Here is an 11,158-nt window from a genome sequence, read left to right as displayed (position 1 = left end):
GTACTGCCATTGATCTACAGTATCTTTCCACGCATACAATTTGTATGTACATTGTACAGTGTACGGTTGTCCAATGCAGTGCATTACAAAAGTACATGTATGCTACAAATGTAGCAAGATATGCTTCAGTATTAGGTTGTAGACATACATGTACATACACCGTACAATAGTAGTACATTTGTACATCAGATGTTGGGGACTGCATGCTACTGCACGTTCAACATTGCTACTACAATGTACATTGTAGTCGATATTTGTGAGAGGTCACACAGGTCTCGGTCTGCTGATTTGCTGTGTGAGCAGATATGGACCATGTACATTTACATATGTGCATAGTACATGTGTGGGAATTTCCGATGGCAATGCAGACATGTACAGTACAAGTTGTAGTTCTACTTTGTATTATTGTGAGTTTTTTTTTTTTTTCACTTAATTGTGTACAGTTTTCTTCATGTTACAGTTTTATACACATGTATTGAATGTACAATGTACTGTATAGTGAGTTTCAGGTGTCCTTTAGAAGGAGACTTTGTCATCTAGGTAGGCCTATATTGTAGGCTTCAGCAGAGGCAGATCCAGTGGGGGCACACCAGGCGCGCGCTCCCTCTTTATTTTTGGTTAAAACAAAAGAAATAAAAAGAAGACAAATGGGGGTGCATGCACCCACCCCCCTTTTATTTTGTAAAGGCCCCTCCCCATAACGGCATTTCTGAATCCGCCCCTGTTCAGTACACTGTTGTGGTATCATTTTGTCCCCAGCTTGCATTGTGTATGTTGCTTTTAAATGTCAGAGACTCCAACCCAAGCACCTTTTGATCTAGAGATTCTCCAGCCTGAAACCCCTAGCAAATGGGAGATGCTAAGTTGATGTGTGCATCACAAGCATGAAGCGCAAAGTTCTTTGCGGCCAGGGTCAAGGGCCTGCTTAAGGGCCCTGAGAGCTGTAGGGTTCTACATGCTCTCGTGCTATCTAAGGCTTATTTTTCAACATGCGATGGCAGTAAGTAAGAAAGTTAAATCTCAAGCGGGAGAAGGGGAAATTTTGCAAAATGGCCTTTCAGCGGGAGAGTTGGAGTCTCTGAAATTTATGTGTGTGTATCTACACTAAATATCGTATTAGGGCTGGAAGTTTAGTAGTTTGCCTAAAAGCAATCAATGCAACTGTACATTGTGTTCAGCAAATGTAGACCTGCAATGACAGAGTATATCACAATGTGAGGTCAATTCAATGGTGGAGTATCTTCAGTCTAAATGTGCTTTTATTGGTGCAATGTTTTTATTTTTTGCTCAGGTTACAAAGTCAGGTACAGTGTGTCTGATGAGACAATCTTGCCAGAATGTCCGAGTCTTCTACGCCGGACCATGGACTCCGCTCCAGGCTGTGTTCATCTTTTCTCTCCCAGCTCTGCGGGGACTATCGGGAGTCGGACCTGGTCATGCTGGACCATTCGTACTCCAGGGCCTGGAACTCGCATCCCAACGCCAGCCATGCCAAGCCAGCCCGCATGCTGTTTGTCCCCAAAGCTTTGCGTCTGCAGCCTTCAAAGCGTAACCATGTGTGAGTAGTGCCTGCCACTTTTTGCCTCTTCTCATACAGTTGACCTTGATTAACCGGCCATGTCAAGCCCGGCGGGTATCCAGATTTATATTCGTATTTTAAGCAATTTGGCCGGATAAGAGAGATATGCTCTAATACCATTGTGACAGAGCAACAGGCTTTAAACAAGTGCCAGTATTATAATAATAAAGGGAACAATAATTGCTCCCTTGATACCTAGCAGCTGTCCGCATTTACCATAACACTGCTGATAAAGGTGTCTCAGATACTGGCTGTTACATGTAACTACAAATCTCTATAATCTCTGCTTTGAAAGCAAAGTGTTGATTGTGTTATGTCCATTTTCGTGAGTCTGTTTCACTCCCTGCTTGTTTTGAGTGAGATTTGACACTGAAAATTACATGAAAACATTAAAAATGTCAGCCAGTCCACATCCAGATAACAGAATCTGGTTAATTGATGGATATTGAGAATCAAAAAGCTGCCTGTGTACCATACGCCATAATAAACATGTTCTACAAAATATGCCAATATGCCTTCAATTCCCAGAATATCCTTTCTCTGTTTTTGTGCTGCATGCTTTTATCTTATTTTCTTACTTTTTATTGTTAGTGTTTTATAAGATGGAGCAGAAATAAATAGATGAATGAATTTATATAGTTCTCACATTTCATCCCCGTCTCATTCATATTTGATCGTTTGGTTTGATTGCAAAATTTACAAAGGCTTCGTGATTGCTGAACTTATTACTGAGTAATTAGCAATATACAATGTACAGATTTTGGAGGAGAACTATGCATGTTTTCAGATACGACATCTCTTTCTGATTTCAATTTTGCAAAGTAGATGAATTGAACAGTTATGTATAATCTTCTCCAATAAAGGATACTCTGTGTAGTGAAATTTAGAGGTACAAGATGATAACTTCTGTAACAACTTTCCCTTGACTTGATTGGTTGTACATTGTAGGGTATGTGAAGACAATACAAGTACCTGTAGCTTAACTTTTATTTCAATGACTTTAATATGTACACTGGAGATTTAGGGGAAACCTGGAGGGACTATGGAATGGGGAGGGGGGGGGGGGCTGATGTCTAGCCCCCCCCCCCCCCAGCTTTTGCCTCTTAAAGGGAAAGAATAAAAATAGCACAGATGAATTTGAACACTCTTTTGAGGGTTTGTGCCTCTCCATCAGGTCAGGATGGGGGGGGGGGGTTTCACTGTCAGACCTGTGATATTTACTGTGTATGCCATATTTGACCCATTGAGGATGGACTGATTTTGCAATAACACTCATTTCCCCTAGACACCTGCATGAGTATTCTCGAGACTCGTCTTCAATGGGTTAATAGTTGGTCTAATTTATTTGAGAAACAGACTTCCCAACTATTTTGTGACTAGTTAAATTCATGATCATGGAGTACAGTACTGAATGGAGAAATATATGTGTGCAGGTCGCATGTATGTCAGGATCATAGTCAATATTTTCGCGTAATATGCAAATAGCACCTGACTCACAAAATTTGCAAAAATAAAAACTTCGCTAATATTTTGCATATAGAGTTTGTTAAATATTTAAAGGACAAGTCCACCTTCACCATATCACATCATGTGGATTGAGTGAATGCAGCAATATTAGTAGCACATCAGTGAAAGTTTGGGGGAAATTGGACAATCCATTTAAAAGTTATGAATTTTTAAAGTATCTGCACAGTCACTGCCGAATGAGAAGACTACTACCGTTTATGATGTCACATGCATCGAACGATAAAGGGAAATACAAGTATAAAGAGAATTTTACCTAATTGTATTTTTTGGAAAAAGTGCACAATTCCTCGACTTGTCCCTGATGTAATATTATTCCCCCTTGCCTTCTGAAAGAGGCAAGGCAAGCGTTTTTTTATTCTGCAAGAAAAGTGAAAATATGCTGAATTTTCTTTATATTTTCTTTGTGTTGTTAATGTACACATGTGTCATCACAAGCTGTAATAGTCTTCTCATTCAGCAGTGACCAAGCAGAAACTCAAAAAATTAATAACTTTAAAAAGGATTGTCCGATTTTCCTCAAACTCGTACTGATGTGTTCTACTAATATTGCTGCATTCACTCAATCCACATGTCTATGAAGGTGGACTTGTCCTTTATAACAAAATATGGGCAATGGGCCCAAATTTTTGCTGTGGAAAGTTATGTGCAGTAAGCTTTAATGTATGAGTTTACAAGTATGTATCGTCGCTGGGTTGACAAGACCTTGTATCTGCAATTTTGGTGAAAATGACTTATTTGGATTAATGGGCAAATAATGGGTTAAGCGATGTCCTGTCCAAATCCCAACTGTCTTACTCCGAAAATGAAGCCACCACGGCATGTCAAAGGAAAGGCTATCCCATTTGCCACAGTGCTTTGGCCGCCATGTTTTTTGGCTCTCCTGAACATTTGACATTTTGTAGATCATACGAGGTCTCGTCGCCCCAGCGACGATATAGCGTTTAATAGCATGATATCAGCTGTAATGATGTGAATCTTGTTTATGTTGAACACAGAAAAGCGTTACACACAACATGTACATGCACATTGCATTAGCCTGATGTACCGGTAGTGAGTGGACATCTTTCCTTCCTTTCTTTCACTCTCACAATGTGGAGTTGTGATAATGCAAGCGCCTATGCACTGCATATTACCCGTCGAGGACGAGTCCCAAGTATACTCAGGCAAGTGTTTATGGGAAATGCTTGCAGAGCTACCAAGTCTCACGCATTCTGCGTGAGACTCAAGCATTTAGGGTCTATCTCACGATCTCACGCATGGCACCCATTTTTCTCATGCATCTGGTGAAGTCTGCAATTTGGGCCAAAAATAAGGAGCATAGCTCAAAAGATTAAAGTGATAGTTGCAATTGAAGGTACAATTGTATATTTCCCTTTTGCCTTTCAAAATTAGTAAAAAATAGTCACTTAAGTATGCACCAGATCGCATCATTAAGAGCTAATAATTTTAAAAAGCTCCCTACCATGGGAGGGGGACACCCTCCTCATTCGCATGCGCATGCGCGCGAGCGCCGAGACGCCGAGTCATAAAATTCTCACTCATAAAAGTTTTTTGAACTTGGCTTCTCTGTGCTTGTTGTAGCAAAATCAGCCCGTCCTCAATGGGTTATTATACTGTAAATACATGTAGCAAGTTAAGTACACTACATGTACTGTTCATCATGGGCCCTGTGGTGGAATTATATTCTATTTGTGAACACATTGTATACAGTACACAATGTGCAAGTTGTACAAGTACATGTACATGTACATGTGCACTGGTGCAAAGCCCCGAGTGTGCATTAAAGGGGAAATTGTCCAGATGATTTGTACAATTTCACACCTTACAGAGTGTAAATTGACAGAGCACTACGTGTATAGATTTGGTCCTTAAGCAGAGAAACCAATACTCTGGAAAACCCCAAACAAAGTGCATGTACACTAAACAAGGATGATGACATAGAGGCTCACGTATTTCAGAAATGTAACAATGTACAATGTAATTCCATTACAATACCGCTTGCAGTGCTTAACAATTCACCTGTTCCATTCTTTTGTTCTGCTTCCTCAAGCCCCCTCTCATGCATTTTTATGCTGAATCTGCTTTGTCATCATCCTTCTTCATTGTGATGTGTTATAATAGATTTTGAAAACTTTCTTTTTCCTCATCCAAATCACTACATGTATCTGATGCATTACGAAACTCTGTAAGTGTACCCAGAATAACCAAGTTATACAGTAGTTGTTCAAATGTTAAAGTCTGAAAATCATGCAGAAGTCTCCTTCAAACAAGTCTGCGGGGAGTGGGTAGGGTTCAGAAATGGGTCACTGAATGGGTTTTCCCCCTTTCCCAAGTGATGTCATTGTGGGGAATCTCAGTGATAATCAGTGACAGAATTTACTACGTACATAAAGAACTTGTTTGTGGAGCATTAATAACATAGTACCATACGGTGTGCTGTTTTTGTACGTGTACAGTGTATTAGCAGGGGCGGATCCAGGAATTCTGTAAAGAGGGGCACCTTTACAAAATTAAAGGGGTGCACGCCCCCCCCCCCCCCCCCCCCCGCATTTTTCTCTTTTTATTTCTTTTGTTATTACATACACTGTAAAGTAAAGGGGGGCGTGTGCCTGGTGCACCCCCACCTGGATCCACCATTGATTTACGTACTACTGTACTTCCTACAGCATTTACCTGAAGACATCTGAGCTTCTATTAAGCACCATGAAGCTGTATATGTACATATACAAGGTACGTACAAACCTGTATGTACATGTAGAGAGGAAAACTCCTTAATCCAAAGCTTGTCGTAATTATATCAGTGACTGTGCATCACAAAACCAACAAAAATTCACATGACCTCAGTTTACATGAAGACTCAACATGGGTGAATGGGTCAACCTAGTCAATTGTTTATGTGATTACGAATTTTTCTTTCTGAAAGGGCAATTCCTCATTAACATACATACAAAAAAGTATGTACATTGTATGAGATTGGATCCCTAAACCTTATCTTAATGGGGGGGGGGGGGGGCAGTCAAATTGATCCCACCCCCCTTGACATTTCATGTGATGACTCCGCAATGTGCAAAGATTTTGCTGTGCCATTTTTAAAGTCTCCTGCATATTTTGAGACCAAATTTACGACGCCCGGGTACACCGTTTTGAAAAAGCTGAAGTTACATGTTTTGAACATGTACATGCATGTCAGCCCAATGACAGCTCAAATTTGTGATATTGTGTGCAAATCCAATGCAAATTGTGTTTTTTGTTAAATTGATATAAATGAGATTATTTCAACTTTTAATCATTAAAATTAATCAATTCTAATGTAGACAAGCTGGAAAAAGTGTGTGCGACAAATTTTGCAAAAAAAAAAAAGGACAGAAGGCAAAAAAAAAAATACATATTCTGAGAAATTGACAAAACAATGAAGAACTGTTTCTGAGCACAACTTTTGGCTAGATGTTCTATAAACTTGTGAGTTAAATGTCTTTCAACTCTAAAATGTGCTTTGTTTCAAATCTCAGTATCATGAATCGTAGTTTTCTTGGACCCTGTTTTACAGTGCGGGGCCAGGCTCGGCCGCGGCTGAGCCCGGCCTCAATTGCGCGGCCGAGCCCCGCAATTTTGTCCGTTTACACTGCTGGGCTCGGCCGCGCTTTTGATTCAAACCTTTCAATATTTTGTCGTAGTGGCGCTCTGCTTGTAAACAAATGCAATTTGGTATTGTCTGGTTTTCAGACCCTTTGCCAAATGAATTCCGTGGCGACGAAGTCACCATTCGGGCAAAGGCCTTTGCCGAAGGAAAGAATCCTTTGCAGGACAAAACCACCTTATAAACTATACTAGTTTTCGACGTTGAGGGGGTTAATATCCTGAATAGCGAAAGATAGAGGCAGAGGGTTTTGAAGCCAGACTAAAACTGGCCGTGCAATTGGCCGCGCATTTGGCCCAGTTTGCGTTTACACCAAGAAAAGGCAGGGCTCGGCCGCAGCTCGGCCACGGCCGAGACCACCTCTAGAGCGAGGCCAAATGTGAGGCCAATTTTGGCCTCGCATTTGGCCTTTTGCGCGTTTACACTGAAGCGGGGCTGGACACGGCCGCGGCGAGCCTCGCACTGTAAACGGGGTCTTAGTCACTCTGTCAAAAACAAATCTGATCAGCTCTGAGCTGCATGAGTATTCTCAGACTCTCCTTCAGAATGTACTCAGGTTCTACAAATGTTATGAATTTGAAGAATATTTGGCAATAAGAACAAAATCTGTGTGTGCATTTACTGGTCTGTAACAATGAACATGTCTCATCAATGCTACCATACAGGAACTTTTCTTTTTCTTTTTCTTTTTTTAAGAGCAAAGTCACAGGAGTAGTGTGTGCATTGTATACATGTACATTGTAAAATCCATACCAGTTTTGGTACCTCAGAGGTAACCTGGAACAGCATTTCATGTCAAACTTGGATCTGCTATATGACTAATTCTGAGTCTTAAAACTTTAAAACTTAAGGTACACAATTGTGCAAATACAATGTCATGTAGTTGATTTGATTGATGGTAGAGAAAGGTTAGTTTGTTTTTTTGCTATTATGATGTTTTGATTGAAGATCTGATTTATGTTTGTCACATATCTGATGCAAATGTTAATTGTTTGGAATGAATATTTCTTCTTTTTTTTCTGTCTTTCTTCCGATATCTGATAGCTCAGGATTTGATACACAGTGCAGAGGCGATCCAGAGGGGAACGCAACTGACGCACACCCCCTCTTTATTCTTAGTGAAAACAAAAGAAATTTAAAAAAATGGGGGGGGGGGGGGGCATGCACCCCTGTTAATTTTGTTAAGGCACCTCCCCTTTACATAATTTCTGGATCCGCCCCTGCAGTGTTTACTGTCTATGCAACAATTTGTATTTCGAATGCCACAGAGCCGAAGTGCAAATATACAGCAGAAAAAAAAAGAGAAGAATTTATTGCACTGTAAACTCCAAACTGCTTAATTCAGCATTTGGTAGACTTTGATCAGTATACATACAATGTGCTGTACATTGTAGCCAATATGACTGTTGTTTGTTGCTGTGAAATTACATGTAGCCTTTGTCAAAGTCTCATTGTAGTTAGTGCAACAGGAGCAAGCAGAGCATCAGTACATTAGACTACTAGTCGAGCCGTAAATGAGAGCCATTACGCCAAAAAGAAGGTCAGGCTGCATTTGTACATGATTCACTCCGACAGCTAATGGGTGTACATGTATGGAGCATTATTCACTCCGACAGCTAATGGGTGTACATGTATGGAGCAATTTCATTGGTTGGTACAACTGTTTGAATACAACCAACTGAATCATTCAGTAAATTCCTGAATTATTGAGTAGGATCTTAAGATCCTAACATCTAATTTTTTAGTTAGCTTGTTTGAATAAACATTAATAATTAAATGCAATGAGTGTCTGAGTGTCTGTATACATACAATTTGTATTCCACAATTGTACATCATAAAAACTTCCATGTATTCTAGATCTTTGTTTATTGACTTTTGTTTTTCTTTGCTTTTTTATTGGAAATTATCAGTGACCACCATTGTGCTATAATTAGCATAAAATTTATCAGTCAAAATTATAATAATGGGAAAATCAGTTTTTATGAGTTTTATGACAGAGCATTGTTTTTCCATAGGAAATGTACACAGATAACTTAAAATGCCCATTACTTGGGGATGACATGCAGTTCAAATGGTCGTAACAGTATGCCTGGGCATAAAAAATTTGGTCTAAAAAAATTGGGCAAGACTTGAAAAAAAAAAAATCAAGAAGCCTCATGATGAGGCCTTTTTTGCATGGCAGATTTATCGTGTGAAACGGGGGGTGACATTAGCCCTTTAGGGTTGAAAGCAATCCATTGTACCAGAAAGCTTACACGTACAGTACCTTCTAAAAGCAGGGATTCCCCTATTTTTGGGGGGTGTTTTCTCACAAGACATTTATATTTGCACATTTCACAACACAGACAAACAAACTTTGTGCATGGCATTTTGCATCCTGCACCATTTATGTATGGCATCCATGCAGATATTATTACCAGTGTGTGAAGGCTGTAACACCCCCCCCCCCCCCCCCCCCCCCCCAATAGGTACATTGTACCATGTAGTCCATGGGCCAGGCCAGATATTGGTACCATCTGAGGTGGCAATACCTTTTTGGTGTCATTTTGTTTGTCGGGCATAGATATGCTTATCAAGCTATGATAGCACTTCCAAATGAGTAGCTTAGTCATAGTAAATGAATTTTAAACCAATTTGGTTTCGTTGTTATATCCCTGTACTTCTGAATCTAGACCAACCGCTATACAAAGAAGAGCACTGTCTTCTGTATGTTCACAGGTGTTCTGTTGTAAAAAAAGGTGCGCTTAGTCTTTATTCAAGGCAGCGAAGGGAATATCCAAGGGTTATGATGTCCACAGCGCTTAGTCTAATATTCAAGACGGCGAAGGGAATATCCAAAGCTTATGATACAGTGTATATCCCTTTATCTAAAAACAACAACAACAAAAAAACAATTTCTCGTGAATTTTAGCGTCTTTTTCAATTATTTATCATTTTCCGGTGAAAACGCTACGTTGAAAACGCTAATACCACGCCAATGTCGCTTTATTTCCATCCAACAATGAAAGATTATGCAAAAACAATGTACCGGTACACTACAATACATTATGATCAATAATGTTGTAAATGAACAGAGTTATTTTTGTTTAAAACTGATGTATTTGTTGAGAGGGTGGTATAAAAACAGTATAGATAATCCCTTTTATTAGGAACTTTAGATATGATAACGGTACATTGTTCTAGATAAAGACTAAGCGCACCGCGTGACAGCTGTGGACATCATAACCCTTTGGATATTCCCTTCGCTGCCTTGAATAAAGACTAAGCGCACCGCGTTTACAACAGAACACCTGTGGACATACAGAAGGCAGTGCTCGTATTTGTATAGCGGTTAGTTTCGATTCAGAAGTATAGGGATATAAAAACGAGACCAAATTGGTTAAAAATTCATTTATTATGACTAAGCTACTCATTTGGAAATGCTATCATAGCTTGATAAGCGTATCTATGTCCGAAAAACAAAATGACACCAAAAAGGTTTTGCCACCTCGGGTGGTACCAACAACCCATTTTTCGGCTCTTGGCCCATGGACTAATGTATTCGGATAGCCTGCAAGAATGCTGGGGAGGTGAACTCACAATATTCAGATACTCCGGTGAACAATTAATAGACCCCTGGGCTTCTTGGCTTGATTTTTTTTTTTTTTTTTTTGGGTAGCCACCAAAATCAGAGTGCATCTTATTGTGCTGCCCTTTTATTGCAAGCGAATATGGCTTGCTATTTTGGAATTACACTATTATGGATGCATGTTGTGCATACACTGTACATGTGTAGAGGAGTTTAGAGCAACTGTGATACGCTGTAGGGCCTAGTACATGTACATGTAGGCCCTACATGCATGATGTACATGCCCTACATGTACATTAATGTACACAGTACACAATGTGCAGATCAAGAAACCTTGTACAGTATTCATTGTCTTACTGTAAAAGTGGAAATTTTCACACATTTCGTGCAACTGCAAGCTAGCGCGAAAATGAAAACACGCGAATATATTTGCGTGCCATATGTTCCAGTTGTTGATGTCGTGATTCCGCGGAATTAAAAACACGCGAAAATCTTCTTACATGGCCAAGCGTGAAAAATTAGTCGCGCGAAAATATCCACTTTTACAGTATACATGCGTTACTTGAAGCATGGTGGCATTCTGCAAGACAGCTAATCAAACATTACAGAGCCAGTCAAGCATATCTTTTGTTCACTGGATATGGATTTCAAGCAGCGATTGAATAGTTTGAAAGGAGCAGCTTCACGTGAAGTGAATAGAGTACTGTACATACCATAAAGAGCGTTGATAATGCTTGGATAATTGAGCAGACTGCATCAAATTACTGCACTCCAAGCCGTTATGAAATGCTGAATGCCATTACTACATACCTGTACATGTAGGTCCTACAGTATGGTCATTGATTTC

At 39.9% G+C, this 11,158-nt stretch overlaps 1 protein-coding gene across 1 annotated transcript in view; it reads left to right on the top strand.

Moving 5' to 3' along the window:
* The first annotated feature begins 1,200 nt into the window (after positions 1–1,200).
* LOC139740692 (uncharacterized) overlaps positions 1,201–11,158 on the top strand; it is a 30,461-nt gene continuing 20,503 nt past the window's right edge. Inside the window, exon 1 of the mRNA XM_071651261.1 lies at positions 1,201–1,558. Coding sequence (XP_071507362.1) covers positions 1,338–1,558 — 221 coding nt within the window. The 5' untranslated portion in view covers positions 1,201–1,337. The remainder of the gene's footprint in view (positions 1,559–11,158) is intronic.

This window comes from Diadema antillarum, unplaced genomic scaffold (genome assembly GCF_040938485.1).
Source record: "Diadema antillarum isolate AM-2024a unplaced genomic scaffold, OU_Dant_1.0 seq00000872_RagTag, whole genome shotgun sequence".
Taxonomy (NCBI): Eukaryota; Metazoa; Echinodermata; class Echinoidea; order Diadematoida; family Diadematidae; genus Diadema; species Diadema antillarum.
Note: the sequence above shows the minus strand (reverse complement) of the source record. Positions and strands in the feature narration are given on the sequence as shown.